The sequence below is a fragment of the Podarcis bocagei genome, assembly GCF_964188305.1.
Source record: "Podarcis bocagei genome assembly, chromosome: 13".
Taxonomy (NCBI): Eukaryota; Metazoa; Chordata; class Lepidosauria; order Squamata; family Lacertidae; genus Podarcis; species Podarcis bocagei.
In genome coordinates this window covers 18,743,616-18,763,370 of record NC_138138.1, presented here as the reverse complement: position 1 = coordinate 18,763,370, position 19,755 = coordinate 18,743,616, and the positions used below count along the sequence as shown (strand labels likewise).

The following is a 19,755-nucleotide window of genomic DNA, read 5'->3' as shown; positions in this document are numbered from 1 at the left end:
GCATCTGAGGCTGGCTTAAGTTCCCCTCCAGGTGCATAAAGCACCCAAATTCCCTGGTTCTCTCCCTGCCCTTCCCTTGTCCAAAGCATCAAGTTTGTTTGGGGTCACTGCTTGGAAGTCATTCATTGGCAAGGCCATCGGACTTAACCTTTTACCCTGCGCAGAGTGAAGAGAAGAACAGGCAGCTACAAGACTGGCTGGAAGATGCCAAGCAGAAGCTTCAGCAGACCCTCCAGAAGGCCGAGACCTTACCTGAGATAGAGGCCCAGCTGGCCCAGCGAGTGGCAGCCCTCAACAAGGTACTTGCTCGATGGGGAGGAAGTGGCCAGCGTGCCATATGGCTGGTGGAGGAAGTGGGCAATGAGGCACACCTGCTGGAATCAGAAAAAAGGGGATCAAATGGGAGTCATGGCTTAACACTCCCCTTCACTCTCTTCTTAGATTAGCCTCAACCAGAGGCAGGGCCTTCTCAACACTGGCTCCGGCCTGGTGGAACGCTCTGTCTCATGAAACCAGGGCCCTGCGGGATCTGATTTCTTTCCGCAGGGCCTGTAAGACAGAGTTGTTCTGCCTGGCCTTTGGCTTAGAATCAATTTGAGTCTCTCCCCCTCTTTCTTTTTTCCTTTCTCCTCCTGTGATGAGGCTGCATTTTAATGTTATATTTTAATCTTTTTTTTAAGTTGTATTCATTCAACTTGTTTTTATTATTGGTTGTTAGGCGCCCTGAGCCGGGCCTTGGCTGGGGAGGGCGGGGTATAAATAAAATTTATATATTTATATTTATTATTTAGGCAGAGGAGCGCCATGGGAATTTTGAGGAGCGCTTGCGTCAGCTTGAGGCCCAGCTGGAGGAGAAAAACCAGGAGCTCCAACGGGTGAGGTCATGATGGGAAGTAGGGCAGGAGTTTGATAGGAAAGTGGGGTACCAGGAATTGGAAGAAAGACTATAAAGTAGCTCATTGGTGGAACATGTTGCTCTGTGTGTAAAAGAGCCCGGGTGTATAGGCACCAACTCTAAGGGGCCCAGACCCCTTCAGCCCCCCCCCATTGACTGTGATGAGATGCCCCAGCCTCTCTCTCTGCCACCACTGCATGAGAGTGCAGGTAAACTCCCCGATCATCCACCTGACTCCCTTTCTCCCTCCTCTCTTCCCCTCTGATGGCCTTGGCCTGAACCCTTCGCCCTACGGGCCCCCCAGCACACAAAGGATTGCTCCTGGGCCAGCCATCGTCCCCCAGTGAGTCCACTTGCTTAGCTTCTCAGCGCCATCCACAGCCCAGGCAATGCTGTCTCCCGCGCCCGGAGCCCAGCTTCCTGGGCTTTGGAAGTCCTGGGCAAGGGAGGGAGGAAGGCGGCACAGCCTCTGCCTCACTCTGGGCTACACTCACCTGGCTCCCGCCTGCCTCCCTCCCTCCTTCCGGCAACCTTCTGGCAGGGCCGGACCCCCCAATATTTTGTTCAAATTTGTGCCCCTGCCCAGGTGCAATCCCCGGCAACTCTAGGTAGGGCTGGAAAAGGCCCCTATCCAAAATGCTGGAGAGCTGGTGCCACACAGTGTAGACAACACCAAAGTAGATGGACCAGTGGTCTGTCTCAGTATAAGACAGCTTCCTGGAATCCGATTTTAGAGAGCTTTTGTGGATACAGAGGCAATAAAGCATTGTAAAATCAAGCAAGGAAGAGGGAGCTGTTGGATGTGAGCAAGGCAAGACAGTAGGAGGTGGAATCAGAGGTGAAGGTTTCTGGGAGGTGTGAGAAAGAGAGAGGCAGGGGTTGTTGCCCTGTCTCCAATGCCTGCTGCTTCCTTTGTTTAAAAAAAACAAACAGGCACGCCAAAGGGAGAAAATGAATGACGAACACAACAAGCGCCTCTCGGAAACAGTAGACAAGCTGCTCTCTGAATCCAACGAACGTCTCCAGTTGCACCTCAAGGAACGGATGGGGGCCCTGGAGGAGAAGGTAGGGTGTGTGGGCTTGTGGTGAGAGGTAGGAACGTGGTTTGGGGAGAGCTGCTTCGGAGCAGCCATATGTCTGCTTGTCCCTGTGCTCGTCAGGTGGGTGGAAATCAAAGGGAGGAACTGTTAGAGCCAGGAAATGTGGCAGGGAGATAAGGATTGGCCCTCTTGAAGGCAAGAAGATGAGGTGTCTCTGGAGCACAGACTTCACCTGTTCAAACCTCTTGAGGTCTTGAAAGGTTGTACTATCTGAAGCCTTGCCCTAACAATTTGACCAGATGAAAGGCCAACAGCTCTATTCACATTCCCTCAGCAACCACAGCTATGGCAGCCATGTTGGTTTTCTGAAGTACAGTCCACTGGCAAGTAGATAAATGGGTACTGCTGTGGCGGGAAGGTAAACGGCGTTTCCGTGCGCTCTGATTTCTGTCATGAAGTTCTGTTGCACCAGAAGCAGTTTAGTCCTGCTGGCCACATGACCCGGAAAGCTGTCTGTGGACAAACGCCGGCTCCCTCGGCCTGAAAGTGTGATGAGCAGTGCAACCCCATAGTCGCCTTTGATTGGACTTAGCCGTCTAGGGGTCCTTTTACTGGGAACTCTGGTTTTGGATTACTGTGAGTAAAGAAGCATGGCCACCATCACAAAAAAACATGATGGCAGCCATGTGTTTTTTAGCCACATTGCACCAAAATGTCCGTTTCCATGTACTTCAGGAAAATAACTGCTAGTTCCAGTCATGGCCAGTGGCGTAGCGTGGGGGGTGCAGGGGGGGCCGGCCGCACCGGTCGCAATATCTGGGGTTAGGGCAAATCCACAGGTTAGGGGGCGCAAATCCACGGGTTAGGGGGCGCAAATTACTTGCCTTGCCCCGGGTGCTGACAACCCACGCTACGCCACTGGTCATGGCAACCACCCACCCAGATGCCAAGCTAGAAGGGAGCCCAGGAGGTTCTCCACCAAGGGCCCTCATGTGAGGGACATTTAGGACTCTCAGTGTTAGGCAATTGCTGTGATGGTTTTGGCTGCTGTTGGGGTTGGTCTTAACAGCAGAGGCAACTGCAGAGAAGAGGCCGCGGCCCTTCAACGCATCTTCAGTCACCTGATGCAGAAAACCCACCTTGGTTGAGCCTTCCATGTGGGATGATGGAGAATAAGGGACATGCAGGAAGGGAGGGAGGAACATTCTGTCAAGGGGTCCTACCTTCATTCTCTTGCTCTCACTAAACTCTTTCCTTCTCCCCCCCCCCCCCCATCAAGAACACACTGAGTGAAGAAATAGCCAACATGAAGAAGGTTCAGGATGAACTACTGGCAAACAAGGTGAGGCTAATTGTGGCTGAATTACTATCAGAGAGGGTGAAATTCACTAGTCATGAAATCCAGAAGGGAGGAGAATGTCCTGAATTTGCGGGGTGAGCTAAGGGCTAGAGGAAGAGGAAGGGAAACTTCTGGGAGTATCTGAGGGCTAACAAACTGAGGCAGAATCCTGCTAAGATGGAGGCATTGTGGGTGAGTGGTTTGCCTGTTTGCAAGCTGGATAGTTTATCAGTTTGGGTCAGGAATGCATACAGAAGAAACAGGTGCATAGTTTTTGGGGTGTTCCTAGATGCATCTCTTTCACTGAAGGCTCAGGTAACCTCCGTGGCAAGGAGCCCCTATTATCAGTTTAGGTTGGTATGCCAACTACACCTTTTCCTGAACATGAGTAGCTTTGCCACTGCGACTCACGTTTTGGTAACCTCACGATTGGACTACTGTAATGCACTTCGTGTGGGGCTTCCCTTGAGACTCATCCAGAATGATGTGGCCAGGTTGTTGAGTGGAGCACCTAGAGATGGGCATTTTCCACTATTGCCCATATTCTGTGTAATACCCTTCCCTCTGTCATATGTTGTTGGCATCCATCTGTCTTGGGGGTGAAGTCAAACTTCTGCGTCAGCAGCCCCGAAGTAACCTCTCTGGGCAGTGTGTATGGGGGTTCTGGGCTGTCCAGACGACAAGACCTGCCTATCAGCCTCAGCGATGTGGTCCAAAAGAAAGCAGAGCTATACCTTTGGTACCAGCTTGGCTGCAGGAGTTGCCAGAAGGAGGCGTACAAGGCACTGTCCAACGATCTTAGGGACTCGGGATTTGTGTAGAGTTTCACTCCTTAGCCTTTTACACTGGTACCTCTGGATGCAAACGGGATCCGTTCCGGAGCCCTGTTTGCATCCTGAAGAGAACACAACCCGCGTCTGCTCGTGCGCGGGTCGTGATTCACCGCTTCTGCGCATGCGCGTGACGTCATTTTGAGCATCTGCATATGCACGAGCGGCGAAACTCGGAAGTAACGCGTTCCATTACTTCCGGCTCGTCGCAGAGCGCAACCCGAAAATGCTCAACCTGAAGCAACTTTAACCCAAGGTATGACTGTATTACACTCTTCTGTGTTCAGCTGTTGTATGCTGCTTAGAGATAAATAAAATATTTTAGAAATACTATATCTTTAAAAAAATAAATATGATGGAGGGCTTTGAAGTCTGCTAGGTTGCTTCCAAGTTTTTGTTTTTTTTAAATAACAATTTTTATTAGTTTTCAATTACAATAATCCAATAATAGCCTCATTATAACAATGCCAAATTATAATACAATTACTAATACCAATCATTCAGATGCCCCACGTGCTAGAATTAATGGTTTGATGATTTACTTTATTTCTGCGTTCCAAAATCTTATTAATTTCAATTACACTCCAGTCAAACTAACAATCCCTTATACAACAACTGCAATTCTAACGACTTCCATTTGTATTGACACATTAAATAAACATACGGGTGAAGCATTCAAACGATATACTTGTTCTTCCTGTGTGCGGTAGTTATTCTGTCCTTGATGTTTCTTCTTGTCCTTGTAAAATATTATGTCTCTCTTTTTCTGGTTGTTGCTGTTGCTTCCAAGTATTGATGGCCTTCTTTGCACATGTCCTGCAGGAACAACTCTTAGCTGAAATTGAGAGGATGCACATGGAGATAGACCAGTTACGCGGGCGACCTGTCTCTACCTACTCCCGGTAAGAAGGCTCCTCCCCCTCTCAAATTACATTAACCGGTTTAGTGCAGCCCTACCCACAAAATGTCAGGATTTCAAGAAAATCTTGTTACATGGCTTCCAACGGGCTGAGTACCTGAAAGTCTTATTTGGTTCAGGGGGGACTGGTGGGATAAAGCCCCTTTACTTGCATGGTGGACACCCTCTTCCTGACCATCCTTGCTCATGCTTCTCATTTTTCCTGCTCCACGGAGGTCCCTGCCGGGCAGCGCGTTGGAGCTGCGTTACTCCCAGGCGCCCACGCTGCCCGTGGGGGCCCACGTGGACCATTACAGCAGTGCTGGTGTGGCAAGACGTTCAAAGAAGGGCCGCTGGACCGTCAAGGATGAAGCTACCAAGGTACGGGGTTGCTGTCTAGGGCTGGGCATGAGCTCTGAAGAGGGCGGGACAGGGCACCCGGAACTGGCCCCATACATTTTGGCATGTGGGGCGAAGCACAAAATGGAAGCTCCCACCCACCAGGGAAGACGGGGGGTGGCAGAAGATCAACATCAGGAACAAGGGTGGGAAGAGGCCATCGGCGCCTCCGATTCACCAAGTGGCCGCTGTAGAGGCTGCATTGGGAGAAGGGGGCTGCCAAGGGGGTGGGCACATCGGCCTCCAAACAGTGTGCCGCAGCTGTTGCTGCCCCCATGGCAGCAGCCATGGGTGATGCATTCCTTGGAGTTTGGATCTGCTGCCCCTGCGAATCCTGCTGCCTGAGGCAGTTGCCTCACCTTGCCTCATGTGTGGGCTGGCCCTGGGGGCACCCAAAAAAAAGAGAAAGGAGTTGGTTTGGAGTGCTGGGATGGACCTTTATATCTACGGGACTGCCTCTCCTGGTATGCCCCACGGAGGACCTTAAGGTCCATAAATAGCAACACCCTAGAGGTCCCGGGCCCTAAGGAAGTTAGATTAGCCTCAACCAGAGCCAGGGCCTTCTCAACTCTGGCTCCGGCCTGGTGGAACGCTCTGTCTCATGAGACCAGGACCCTGCGGGATCTGATTTCTTTCCGCAGAGCCTGTAAGACAGAGTTGTTCCACCTGGCCTTTGGCTGAGAACCAGTTTGATTCCCTCCCCCTCTTTCTTTTTCCTTTCTCCTCCTGTGAAGAGGCTGCAACCTAATGTTTTAATGGTGTATTTTAATCTTGTTTTTTAAATTGTATTTTAATCAACTTGTTTTTATTATTGGTTGTTAGCCGCCCTGAGCCCGGTCTTGGCTGGGGAGGGCGGGGTATAAATAAAATTTATTATTATTATTATTACTAGCAAAGGTTTAGTGTTTGTATCACTGGATTAGAACACTTAACTTTCCAGTTGCATTACAGTAGGAGCCACAATTGGCAATGGTGGCAAAGGAGATTTCCAGAGCAACAAAGCTATCGCTGCCATAAACTCTTCCAGGCCCTACCACCCTCCCTGCATCCGACAATTCATTTTCGTTCCTTCTTGAGCCTGTGATTTTCCATTCCCCATCTATGCCTTTTCAGTGGTGGCACTGAAAATGTGGGATGCCCTCTCCAAATATGGAGGCCTCCCAAACTCCATCTATTTTCGTTTTTAGACATCCGTTAAGGATGTTCTTGTTCTAGTGTGCTTTTTAACATACGAATTTTTTAGCCTGCTAATCCGCTGTATCCTGCTTTTAATGTGGCTGTTGTTTTAAGACATCTGTTTTCATCCCGATTATCTTTTAACGTTTGTCCATGTCACTATTCTTTATGGCGAGTTTTTTATCAGGTTCTTTGTGTATGTGTGTGCATGATCTAAACAGAAAAGTGGGGCGGAAATAAAGAAAAAGGCCAGTACTAGACACTCTTGTGGATTCGTGGCTTTAAATGGATAGTGCAATGGGGCCTGACAGGAGGAAATGTTGCTTGTGGCAGGGCAAATGGTATAGAGTAGTAGTTACATTACTTTCTCCCCTCACATTTTTTTTCTTTCTCTCTCTCTTTTCAACCTCAATTTCCACTGGACACCCGCCTGGTGAGTATCCCTCTTGACATCGTTTTTGTGGCAAAGGCTGAGCTCACAGCAGTGCAGTGCCAGGGATCAGGGCAGGGGGTGAGGCGAGATGAGGGCCTTGGTTTCCATAGCAACCATGGTCCCATCACCACCCAACTGAAGTCTGTGCTGCCTTTGAGGGGTTTTGCTGTTCTCTCTGGTGGCTATCCAAATATGTCACGGGGCAAATGGACCACACCCCCTCCATTTCCCTTCTTCTTGCTCTTCCTCTGCAGGTGGAACCTTCTCAGGAGTGGGAACGCGCTCAACAGGCAGCTGGAGGCCCTTTCGAAGGCGGCTTGGACGGCTCAGATGAAGACGAGCGGGATCCTCTCTTCAGCTCAGCCGACCTGCTCTCCCCCAGTGGGCAGGCTGATGTGCAAACCTTGGCCATTATGCTACAGGAGCAGCTGGAAGCCATCAACAAAGAAATCAAGTGAGTTGTCTCACTTACTTTGCAGCAAGCCTGTGCAAGTATTTTCCCAAGATGCACCTCTTTTCATTCCTGTCATTGAACATAGATAATTGCATACCCTCCAACATTTCTCCAATGTAAATAGGGATGTCCTATTCCATAATAACAATAACAACAGCAATAACGTTATTATTTATACCCTGCCCATCTGACTGGGTTACCCCAGCCACTCTGGGTTGCTTCCAACATATATAAAAACATAATAAAACATTAAACATTAAAAAAACTTCCCTAGTCAGGGCTGCTTTCAGATGTCTTCTAAAGCTTGTATAGTTACTTATCTCCTTGGCTCGGGAAGATACCCTCCAACATTTCTCTGATGAAGATAGGAACATCCTTAGGTAAAGTGGAACATTCTGGGATCAGTTCAGAAACTGGGATGGCTTCTGTAAATCCGGGACTGACCCTGGAAAATAGGGACACTGTGATAATGCCTTGTTTATTCCTAAATTTAGGGTATTTGATTCAGACTGAGTTGATTTGGTGTTCAGGAAATCGATGGGGCTTGTTAGTCTTGACAACTAACTTTTCATATTGATTTCAGTGGGACCTCAGTGCAAGTAACTTAGTCTGGATACAACCTAGAAGTTTTGGTTTTTGTTTAAAATGCACATTATTCAGGTCATCTTAGCGTAGATTACTGATACACTGCAAGTTGTTCTGTTCTTTATGGACAGTTAATAGAGCCTTGTTTACTTGTCCAGTTGTAGCTGGTTGAAAGCACGTCAAAGTGCAAGTAGATAAATAGGTACCACTCTGGGGGGAAGGTAAACAGCGTTTCCATGCGCTGCTCTGGTTTGCCAGAAGCAGCTTAGTCATGCTGGCCACGTGACCCGGAAGCTGTACGCCGGCTCCCTTGGCCAATAAAGCGAGATGAGCGCCGCAACCCCAGAATCGGTCACAACTGGACCTAATGGTCAGGGGTCCCTATATATATATATATGCATATGCACACACCAGCAAAGGGTGAGCAAGCAGTAAGTTTCTAGAACTCATGAGTGCAAATTTATTTGGGAACCTGGATTAGGAAAGCACAATAAATGAAGCAAAAGGTATTTAGATCCACTTTGTTTACTGAGTGAAGATTTCAAAAAGGGCAAGGTACAAAGAGAGAGAACAGATGGCCGTGATTATCCCAGAATTGCTCACACTTTACCCCTCTGCTCTCCTTGCAAGGCTGATCCAGGAGGAAAAGGAATCCACAGAACAGCGGGCAGAGGAAATTGAGAGCCGGGTGACCAGCGCCAGCTTGGACGGATCCCTGGGACGCTACCGCTCGGGCACTTCCATCCCCCCCTCTGTCACCAGTTCCACTCTGGCCAGCCCATCTCCCCCCAGCAGCGGCCATTCTACTCCCCGCTTGGCACCTCACAGCCCTGCTCGCGATGGAGAAAAAATGGTGTGTTGGGAGGTGGGCCAGGGACACAGTGGGCCTTGTCCGCTTCCTCTGTGCTTTCATTTTTGAAAGATTTCTCCTCAGGAATCTTTGTGTTGTGTGCGTTTAATCTTAAATGAGCACATGGAAGCCCCTCGTTCGCAAATGATTGGTTCGTCTGGTCCAGTATGCTGTCAGCAGAGCAGCCCTTTAAGGCCTCAGGTGGAGGGTCTTCTGGGCCTTTCTGCCAGTAATCCTTCAATTAAAGGTGCCAGAAAATGAAGCCCACTCAGGGGTTGTGTGCCTCAGAATAATAGAAGCCTGGGTGGCGGCTGACTGAACGACTTGTGGGCCTCCTAGAGGTATCTGGATGGTCATTGTAGGAAACAGGGTGGTCCAGTGGCATAGCCATCAACTGTCCCTTATTTGGCGGGAAACTCCCTTATCCGAGTGCCGTGTCCCGCTGCTGTCCCTTATTGATGATGTCCCTTAAATTTCCCGGGTTTCAAAGGAAGCAGCTCCTCTCCCTCCCTCCCTGCCGGCCAGGGAGGAGGGAGGCTCCAGCTGTGTTTCTTGGCTGCGTTGCTCACCCAATATGGAGTCTAAGAACGACTTGCATGCCTTGTGCTGATCAAATCAGCCACATTGCCTGGGGACTCGCCTTTGCTCAGTGCTTCCCAGCGGAGAGGTGACGGTGGTTTCCCTTGCTGCATCCCCTTTGCTGGGTTGCTGTGCTGTGGGAACCACCGCTTGAGGCTTCGTTTTGGCTGCTGGCTGGGCTTTCTGCCTTTGGCTCAGAGGGGCTCAGACGTTGAACATACCTGTGCCCTGAAAATCCCTTATTTTGGCTGCTGATCCTCTATTTTTGAGGCTGCTGGTCCCTTATTTTCAAATCTGTAAGTTGACAGCTATGTCTAGTGGGCCTGCTCATTCGTTATGGACATGAGTAGGAACGAGATTAGGAAAGTGAGGGTGAGTGGATGAGTGGACTCCATAATGTTTGCAGCAGGCCACTGAGGCAGAATCAGTGCAGTTATCAGGTTGGGAGGGTCATAAAGTTGTCAGCCTCTCTTGGCTTGAGAGATTCCCAGAGTGGCAGCCTTCCCTTTTTCCTTAGCAGCACCATGCAAGTCTCTTTCCTTCTGCCTCTTTCCCCTCCCAGCAGAACCACGTTGCCAAGGAAGAGGGGCGAGGGTCCGAGGAGAAAGCCCTGGCCTTGTGCGAGCCCCCGGCTCCCTCCACCCCCCGCACGATGCGTCTTGAGCGCATGACCCAAGCCTTAGCTCTGCAGGCTGGATCCCTGGAAGACGGGAGGGACCTGAGAACCAGGTAGGTTGCAAGGGGTGGGACAGGACAATAGGGATCTTTTAACATATTATTCAGGCCACTTCTACCAGTGTGAACATAACTGGAGCCTTTGGTCTTCCTCTGAGGTCTTCCTCCAGGTTCCCCTCTCTCATGGAGGTTTTTTGGGGGGGGCAATGAAGGAGAGAGACTTTTCAGTTGTGGCTCTCTTCCTTGTGGAATGCTCTTCCCAGTGAGGTCCACCTGGCACTATTATTATTATTATTATTATTATTATTATTATTATTATTATTATTATTATTATTATTATTATTATATTATGGGCTGTCCCGTGAATCCGCTGGATGAAATAGCGGAAGAACGTTGCCTCAGGAGAGTGAGGAAAATTCTCAGGGATGATTCACCTGCCCTTAGGCAGAAGATATAGAAGCACGATTAGTCGCACCAACAGGGCAAAGAACAGCTTCTATCCATGGGCTGTTAGGCTGCTGAATGAAAAGATAACAGGGCAACTAACTTTCAGGTTTGGTGGGTGTGCGTCAGTAAATGAGGGGAATTAAGACTAAGAGAGCTGAGTGGGGGGTGCTCGTGTAATCTCACTGTATACAAGTTGTACAAGTGACAATAAAGTATTTCTATCATTAATGTGGTTTTGGCGCCAGGTAAACGCGCACCTCTTTTGATGGATTATGCTTAGCAGGGGTTGGAGTGATGAGGCCAATTGACAGGGAGGAAGATCTCCTTTTAGGTTCTCATTTTAGGGTAGGAGCCTCTCTGGAGGAGCAGGCCTTTCTTATTTAGAAATAACCCCTTTATTATCCTGTCCATCTCTCTCTCTCTCTCTCTCTCTCTCTCTCTCTCTCTCCATCCACCTCCTTCCATTGTCACAGCCTGGGGTCCGATGCCACCAACAGCAGCCAGGACTCCTTGCACAAATCCACCAAGAAGAAGAGCATCAAATCTTCCATCGGGCGTCTCTTTGGCAAGAAGGAGAAAGGGAGGCTGGGGCAGTTGGGCCGTGAGTCCCCCTCGCTTGGTATGCCTTTCCCACCCCAGAGCCTCAGTTCTGTTGTCGTTCCCCCGCCCTCCTGCCCGCCGTCCACATCCACTTCCTGCCTTTCCCTTCAAAAATGAATTATTTCACATGTCCCTGTGGAACCAGGCATCAGGAACCTGTGGCCTTCCCAGTGTTGCTGGGTTGCATCTCCCATCATCACTAACCACTGACCCTGCTGGCCAGCTAAGGCTGATTGCAGCCTTGCCTGCTATGGAACCTGGCTGTTCCAACTATCAGTATTAGGAACTCGCAAAGAGACCTCTTGCCCCTCTGTCTCCCCACAAGAACGTTTCTCCTCAGTAACCTCTACTTGTGTGCTTATTATAGAATCCTTTAAGTTTCTAGCCCTCAAGATTTTTGAATCCAGTGTCGAGCCTGGCACCAAAAATTCCAGTTTTTGGGGCACATGCCAGGCCTCGGATAACCATTGTGGCCTTCTGAGCTGGGGTTCGCTTGTGAGCGCCACTGTTCTGTAGGTCTCAATCCCAGTCCCTGGGGCCCTTTCCAAATAATCATCTCATCGCAGATAGGAGGAGAAGGATGCTGTTCCTTTGCGCAAGACTTCTGGAGGAGCTCAGGAGAGATTCATGCTGTCTATGAACTCTTCAAGAGTCTTCCATGTCATAAGGGACCATACTCACACACAATCTCTATGTCATGCAAAGGGCCTTAGCCGAGAGCAGCACAACAGGACTTGGTGGGCAGCAGGTGGAGGGGACTGCTTGTTCATAGCAACCCCATTCTGCCCACTGATGCATCTCTTGCCTCTGGACCCCAAAAAACCTTGGCACTGATGGTAGCAAAAATGTCCAGGGATCCCCTGTCCCATAGTTGCAGCTCCCTCTGGCCTTTGATGCTGCTTGTGCCAGAACACTCAGAAATACTAGCCCTGTTCAGGTCTTCTAAATCTCTCAGGCAGTGAGAGAGAGCGCAGAGGTGAGCATACTAGTTCAGCGTGTGCTTCACCATCCCTGTCTCCCCAAGTTGGAGGGATAACATCTTAAGTGGAGAACATTCCTGTAATTCCACCCCCTGTGCAGTGGCGTAGCGTGGGTTGCCAGTGCCCCGGGGCTGCACAGAGAGGGGAGGGAAATGAATGGAGTACGCATGTGCATTAAACTGCCTAACAGCGTCCACATCGCCCGGGACATCACAGGCGCAGGGTTAAGAAAAGAAGAGTCATTCCATTGTCTGAAGAAGTCACATTCTGGCTCACATGGAGAAGCTGTTCTCAATGGAGCCCAGCGACAGAAGCACAGAGCTGCATTGAGGCAGTACCGAGTGTTGACATTTTGCACCTGGTGCAACCACCTCTGTGCCCCCATGCTATGCCACTGGCCCCATGCCATTTAGAACCCTTGGAAATCAGGGTTCTAGAACAACCAGGGGAACCCACACGAGCTGGAAAGGTTCCCTGTGACAGATGTCACCCCTCCAACTTGGGGGCAACAACAGCAGTTTGGGGTATAGGGCAGAACTAGCACATTCACCTTCGCCACCCCAGCTCTCTCACATGAGTCATTGGGAATGCCTGAATGGGGCTACTGGCCTCATGATGGAGGAGATTACCAGAGCGGATGGTCTAGGGTCCGCATGCCATTCTCTGTTCGTAACTCGCCCATCTTTCTCCCTAGCTGGGACACCGTCAGACGAGATGTCGCCTGCAGATCCCCTGGGCCTTTCCAAACTGTCGGGACCAGTGGACAAAGACCGTAGGAACAAAAAGAAGTGAGACGTGGGCAGGGGTAACTGGCTGCAGGTGGCAGGGGTAGGGCAAGAGGTGGGAGATTAGCAGGGTGAAGAGCTTCTCAGGACATGGGCTTGCGAGACCTGGTTGCGCTGGTTTGTGGATGAGTCACAAACACGCCAGACACCTACCCCCCTCAGCTTCCTGCCTGTGAATTGAGCATGAGTGTAAGTTTTCACTTGGGCTTGTTGTGCTGATGAACAAGGACTGTACAGTCGTACCTCGGAAGTTGAACGGAATCCGTTCCGGAAGTCCGTTCGACTTCCGAAATGTTTGAAAACCAAAGCACGGCTTCTGATTGGCTGCAGGAAGCTCCTGCAGCCATTCAGAAGCTGCGGAAGCCCTGTCAGACATTCAGCTTCCAAAAATCGTTCAAAAACCAGGACACTCACTTCCGGGTTTCGATAGTTCAGGAGCTGATTTGTTCGGGGGCCAAGGCGTTTGAGATCCAAGTTACGACTACTGTAATGTCGAACTTTTAAAATTCCAAAAGGAACGCTTGGAGCATCCAAGTACATTTGCGTTGATGGCTGGATTTGGGAAAAGGGGAATTGGTAATTAATTATTTTTATTGTTGTTTCATCCATGTTTATCTCTCTCTCTTAAGACCATGGTTTTGAAGCGGCGCACAATAATATTTCCCCCAAAAAAAGATGCTGTAGAGAAAATCCATTTAAAATTCATAATAGAAGCAGAAAAAGTTCCTTAAAATGCCCAGTGAAATAATTTTAAAAGTCTTTGTCAAGCAACAGAAGTTCAAACAATATGGAACACACAGCTCTGGGTACATACAGGCCGTAGGTCTGAGCCATGTGGGACAACCAATAGAGAATATATAATTGGATGTAGACACCCCTTGGATTTTCAGATCTTATTTCTCTTTCTCGCAGGCATGAGCTGTTAGAAGAAGCTTGTCGGCAAGGCCTGCCCTTCGCTGCCTGGGACGGGCCCACTGTTGTCTCGTGGCTGGAGGTAATGAGGAGGGAAGGGAATGCGGGCTGCAGCAAGGAGAATTTACACTGAGCTATGTGGATGGGGCAGAGAAGGCAGATGTTTAATCATGGGACGCAAAGTGAAAAACAGCCCCAGCCCCAGTCCCAGCAGAATCTTTTGGGCACCAGTTAAAGCATGGCTGAAGGCCTTATTCCCAAGCTGCATGGCGGCAAACCCTGCTTTGCCACTGAACAGATACACTCCACGAAGAGCTATAGCCAAATAACTGCTGGGGGTGGGCACTGGTGGAGGAAGAGGAGTGCGGGAGGAGCAGACAGCCCCCGGCAGCGCGATCCCGGTGGGGTGCCATCGCCTCCCCTGCAGGCAGCGTGCCACGCCCCTGGGATGCGCACCAGTGCCACCCTGTCTGCTCTCTGCCCTGGCAGTGGCGTAGTGTGGGGGGTGCAGGGGGGGCCGGCTGCACCGGGCGCAACATCTGGGGGGGGCGCGCTCCCACTCGCAGCTCTCTGCCCCTACCTGGCTCACTCACTCTCTCTCACTGCAGTGCTGGCTGTGCGAATCCGATCCGAGCCGCTGGGTTCGCCGCCCACTGTGGAGGGGGTGGGTGCCAGGCGTGCGGTGCGGAGAGAGAGCGAGGGACTATCTGGGGGAGGGACAGTGCAGCGGCCGCCCAGCGCAGCGCTGAGTGCGGGAGAGAACCACACCAGACCAGACCAGGCAGCAGCAAGAAGAAGCTGGCAGCGGCGGCAGGTTAGGGGTTAGGGGGCGCAAATTACTTGCCTTGCCCCGGGTTAGGGGGCGCAAATTGCCCCGGGTGCTGACAACCCACGCTACGCCGCTGTGCCCTGGTGCTGGAGCATGAAGCTCCACCATTGGGTGGGGGGCAGTTGTCGGGACTGCAGCGCATAAGGAAAGTCTGGATGCTCGCCTGCCTCCAGTCCCATTCCTGATTTTCCTCTCTCCTCTCCTCCAGCGCATGGCATTTACATTTTTAAAAAGACCACTTGCAACTTCCAAGTATTGTACAGGCTGCGACCATTTTGCATGGGGGTTCTGTTCCCAGCCCCCATGTGTGTTGGTAGAGCATGTATGAGCACGCTCCATTCTGCCCCGCTCCCGTTCCACCCCACTCCCACTCTTGCATTCTTTTGGGTCCAAAATCAATGCGGCGACGGCGCATCAATTGGACACGCCCAAAATGGTTGCTGCCTGTATTTTTCAGTAGGGCCAAACTGGGTGTACTCTTTACACGATTAGCAATTTTAGAGCAAGCAGTTGGTGTGTTGAGCACAATTCAGACTGAGCCCCTGGTAGGGCCAAAATAGGTGAGTTTAGCCAGGACTCCCGCACCTGCCATTTTAATGATGATGATGATGCCATTGCTAGTTTTGGTGCTTAGTAGGTCAGTTATTTTCTTAACTTTGTTTCTTAAAGGCAGACCTTTGCTAGAAGGGGAGCTGTGGGAGTCTCAAAAAGAGCAATAGAAGAGAGATTTTAGGGGTTCTGTTTTCCCCAGAGCTGCACAAGCATGACCTCTCCTTAACCACCTTTCCCCTCCCATTTGCTCTTGACAGCTGTGGGTCGGCATGCCAGCCTGGTACGTGGCCGCCTGCCGCGCCAACGTGAAGAGCGGCGCCATTATGGCCAACCTGTCGGACACAGAAATCCAGCGGGAAATTGGCATCAGCAACCCGTTGCACCGGCTCAAGCTGCGACTGGCCATTCAGGAGATGGTGTCGCTGACCAGCCCCTCGGCCCCCGCCACTTCCCGCACGGTGAGTGAGGGCCTGCTTCTTCCGTCGCCCCTTCTGCCGGAGGACCTGAGACCAGTGAAGTTGGAATGGTTTCTTTCATTAAAAATAATAATAATACTGATAGACATCTTCTTTCTTTTGCTGCTGCTCTTGCTAGTCTACTGGGAACGTGTGGATGACGCATGAAGAGATGGAATCTCTCACCGCCACAACAAAGCCAGTAAGTGCAGCAGCTGTGCGCATGCTGCCCTTGTGCCCACTTGTTTCCCTGTTCCAGGATCTTACCTTGCTGTTCCTGAGCAGCAGGCAAGACTAGCAGCTGCCTTCTTCCTCTGCACGGCGTTTAGGGCATTGTGGTGGCACTGGGTATGGAGCTGAGGCGGGCACCTTCTCAAAGCCTAATAAATGCTCGTCCGGCTTTGGGAAGAAGGCGTGAGGGCTCTGACAGGACCCTAGAGCCATTCTACATCCTTCCTAAAGCCGAGAAAGCATCTACCAGGCTTTGGGAAGGAGGACGGAGGGCTCTAGGACCCTTCCAGAGCCTTGTGCCTCCTCCCCAAAGCCTCCAGGCTTAAGCCAGTGCCGCGAGGGCTGTGGGAAGGGCATCAAATGTTGGCCTTGTACAGGGTGGCATATTACCAAGGTCTTCCCATGCAGCTTCCTCTGCTGCCTGCTGCCTTTGGGGTCATCTCGCTCGAAGGAACTCTGCGGACCCTTCCTCCGAGTGTGGCATTGTTAGCAAAGCGGCCTTGGGAGAACGCCTGCGCCGCTGCCACGTTTGCGGCAGCAGATACTGTTAAAAAGCTTCAGAGCGATAAACTTTTGAACAGGCGCTCCCCAAGGCCACCTTGCCCACACATGCCTTGCTCTGGGGAAGGCCCCTTCCTCATGTTAAGACGCAGCTGAGTGACACAGACAGCACTTTAGCAGCCTGGCAGCTCCTTTGCTGCAGTGGCAGGGCAGTGGCAACACTCTAAGAGTCCTAAGGAGAGCAGCTGCGGAGCTGGAGATGGTGGCTGCTTTGCCAGGGGTGTTGGTGGTCAGCTGGCTGGCCGGCCAGCAAAAAGGTGGTGGGCAGCTAGGCAGGCAGTAGAAGCAGACAGGTTAAGTGAGGGCACCAATATGCTGCCTCTTCCACCTGCTGCCTGAGGCAAGAGGCTCACTCAACTAATAGGTGGGCCGGCCCTGTGTGTGCATATGATGGCGTTTGTATGCACCTGGGAGGTCAGAAGATGGCGCTTGCCTATTTCTCTGGGGACTTACTGGGTCCTTCTTGCAAGCGGACGCTATTTATCCCTTTCTCTCCTTCTGTTGTTTTTGCAAGAGTGGGTTCTGTGCTTCCTTCATGCATATAGAGGCAGGTGGAGGGCACTTGACGATGGCACTCTAACTTATTTCTGGTACAAATCTAGCGGGTGGACAGATCAGAAAAGTCCATAGTCATTTTGTGTTGCCACTTTTAATGCTTTGGTGTGCTTTTTAAATAAAGACAGCTTGCAGGTCAAAGGTTAGCACACCATGTGCTAGGTTTCTGCTTGTAGGGAGCTGGTGGCGTATATGGGTGTTGTGAACAAACAGAATGATCCCAAAATATGATCCTAGCTGTATTTTAAGTGATGCAACCTATTCTGCCAAATGAGGACTCCTGTTCATTCTTCTGCATGTGCAGAGTAGGCCTGGTCTGAGATCAACTGAGACATTCTTAACTCTGAACTGTCAGTGGTCACATGTGCAATCAAACTGTGTTTAACCCTGCCTTAACAATTCCTTTCTGCTTTCCTTCCTGCTTTCCATTTAACCTCTATCCAGGAGACAAAAGAAATCAGCTGGGAGCAGGTATGAGAGGGATCTGCACAATAGCCCTCTCTGTCCTTGCATGCCTACTTGTCTGTGGAAGAGGAGGGGGTGTGGGTTGTTTTTTGTTATTGGAGAGCGTAGGGCTGGGGGAATCTGCAGTACTTCAAGAGAATGGGTGGTTCTCCCATTGTGTAGATTCTCCTGTTTCAGTCTGTGGCAGAACCAACAGTTCCACCGAATTCAATGGCCATCTCCCCTTAAAGCAAAAGGACTTCCCATTGTATAACACATTTAAGGATGTTCTGTGCGGTGTTTTGTTTGAACAAAATTATTAGCACAGGTGCCCTGTGTTCCATGTCTATTTAATCCGGGATGGCTGCGTTTTGGGACAGAGAAAGAGCATTACAGATCTGTTTGCACCCTTTTCTTTCTTTTGTCCCTCTCATTGTATTGCAAGTGTCCGCCTGCTCTTTCTATGCTTTCTGGAAGAGGCCATCTGTGATAGGATGGCGCGAGAGCTGCTTCACACACCACCAGGGATAGGGGGAAAGGTGGGGGATCCAAGACACATAATACTCTGCTTTGGGGAATGGGTGAAAGGGGAACTTGCCCATCTGCCCTGGGCTGAGATGCGCAAGTTCCAACAGTGCCCAGAACCCACGCTATCTTGTCGCAAGAAAGAGGGGCATGTTCCGCTCTCCGGGAATCACACTGGAATTTAGGGAAAGCACTAATGTCTGTTGCTCAGTGATCTGCTACCTTCGTTGCACTGTAACGTCCACTAAGTCTATAAGTTGAAAAAGAAAGGGGATTAGAGAACCAATGGATTTGAAGAGCAAGTGGGCAGAAATTTTAGTTTTCCCATTTTTAGGGTGGAGAGAGGAGGGCCTGATGGGTTTTTTGCTGCTTTCCTACCCACCCACTCCGAAAGTTTGCACTTTTTAAATTCCTGGTTCCATTTTGTCCTGAAATGGGAAAACTAATGCTAAGGACATGTGCAGCAATTTTGCTGAAGCTGGGCAGGTCTAGGTTCAGTACAGTATCTGGCTTGGGAGGCTCCCTAAGGGACATTATTAACAGCAACAGCAGCAGCAACAACAAACAACAACAACAATATACCACACTTCACCCAAAGATCTCAGCTTATTGCTTCCATGAAAGAAAGGCAGGTTATAAATGCAGTAACTAAATAAATACAATACATTAGATGCACAGAATTCAGAAGGAAGTGTTGTCCTGAGAGAGGTGAGGGGGATTGGGGAAAGGTTTGTAACTGTGTTAATTAAACAAGCTAATTGCTCAAAGCCCAAAACATACATAGTGTGTTTGTGTGCGCGCACCTCCCTCTCACTCACACGGTCTTCCTCCCTTTTCTGTTTCCAAAGATCCTGGCATACGGTGACATGAACCACGAGTGGGTGGGGAACGACTGGCTGCCCAGCCTGGGCTTGCCCCAATACCGCAGCTATTTCATGGAGTCGCTCGTCGATGCCCGAATGCTGGACCACCTCAACAAGAAGGAACTGCGGGGCCAGCTCAAGATGGTGGACAGCTTCCACAGGTGAAGAAGGGGAAGCCAAGGGCTTGATTGAACCTTCTTGTCAGGTTAGGGTTAACCGTGCAGTGAGGTCCAAGTCCAGTCCGAGGTCGGGGGTGCGTTATGGAGGCTGTCCGTCAAAGCTGAAGCTGGGTCCAAGGCAGGGAGTCGGGTGAGGTCAGGAACTGGCAGAAGAGCAGAACTGGGTGCAGGCAGGAACAGGCTACCAACAATGTTGCTCCCGCAACCTGGGACTGGGGCTGGCTGGCTTTTCTCTGCCCCGAGGCATAGGGCAGCCCCGGTCCACAGGTGACTCACCTCTCCTGGCCTGGAGGCGAGCACTCCTCCTGCGGGAACTTACCGTATTTTTTGCACCATAACACTCACTTTTTTCCTCCTAGAAAGTAAGGGGAAATGTCTGTGCGTGTTTTGGAGTGAATGCCTATGGGTGGCGGGGGGGATCTGCTGCAGTCGTGAGCAGAGGATCCATGGTTCCCCTTCCTTCCCTCCTCCGTGGCTCGCTTTGAAACAGCAAAGCAGGAGAAGAGCTGCTGAGTGGGGAGGAGAGAGACAGATAGCCTGCTTCTTTAAAGGAGCAAAGCGGGAGAGGAGAGGAGCCACTTACACAAGTGTAAGCGGCTCCTGTCCGGTTGGTTCCTTTAAAGCAAGCAGGCTCTCTGTCCCTCTCTCCTCCCCACTCAGCTGGCTACATAGCAGCAAAGTTTT

At 50.6% G+C, this 19,755-nt stretch overlaps 1 protein-coding gene across 11 annotated transcripts in view; it reads left to right on the top strand.

Moving 5' to 3' along the window:
- PPFIA3 (PTPRF interacting protein alpha 3) overlaps positions 1-19,755 on the top strand; it is a 62,936-nt gene that overhangs the window by 34,824 nt on the left and 8,357 nt on the right. For 2 of the 11 annotated variants that reach the window (XM_081166110.1, XM_081166101.1), the window contains 16 exons: positions 165-299; positions 792-875; positions 1,829-1,960; positions 3,215-3,277; positions 4,927-5,006; positions 5,239-5,383; positions 7,265-7,464; positions 8,680-8,902; positions 10,041-10,207; positions 11,074-11,219; positions 12,875-12,968; positions 13,878-13,959; positions 15,516-15,716; positions 15,853-15,915; positions 17,505-17,531; positions 18,878-19,053. In XM_081166110.1, the coding sequence (XP_081022236.1) occupies positions 165-299; positions 792-875; positions 1,829-1,960; positions 3,215-3,277; positions 4,927-5,006; positions 5,239-5,383; positions 7,265-7,464; positions 8,680-8,902; positions 10,041-10,207; positions 11,074-11,219; positions 12,875-12,968; positions 13,878-13,959; positions 15,516-15,716; positions 15,853-15,915; positions 17,505-17,531; positions 18,878-19,053 (2,018 nt within the window). The remainder of the gene's footprint in view (positions 1-164; positions 300-791; positions 876-1,828; positions 1,961-3,214; positions 3,278-4,926; positions 5,007-5,238; positions 5,384-7,264; positions 7,465-8,679; positions 8,903-10,040; positions 10,208-11,073; positions 11,220-12,874; positions 12,969-13,877; positions 13,960-15,515; positions 15,717-15,852; positions 15,916-17,504; positions 17,532-18,877; positions 19,054-19,755) is intronic. The other 9 variants (XM_081166106.1, XM_081166105.1, XM_081166104.1 and 6 more) reach the window with 9 other exon arrangements.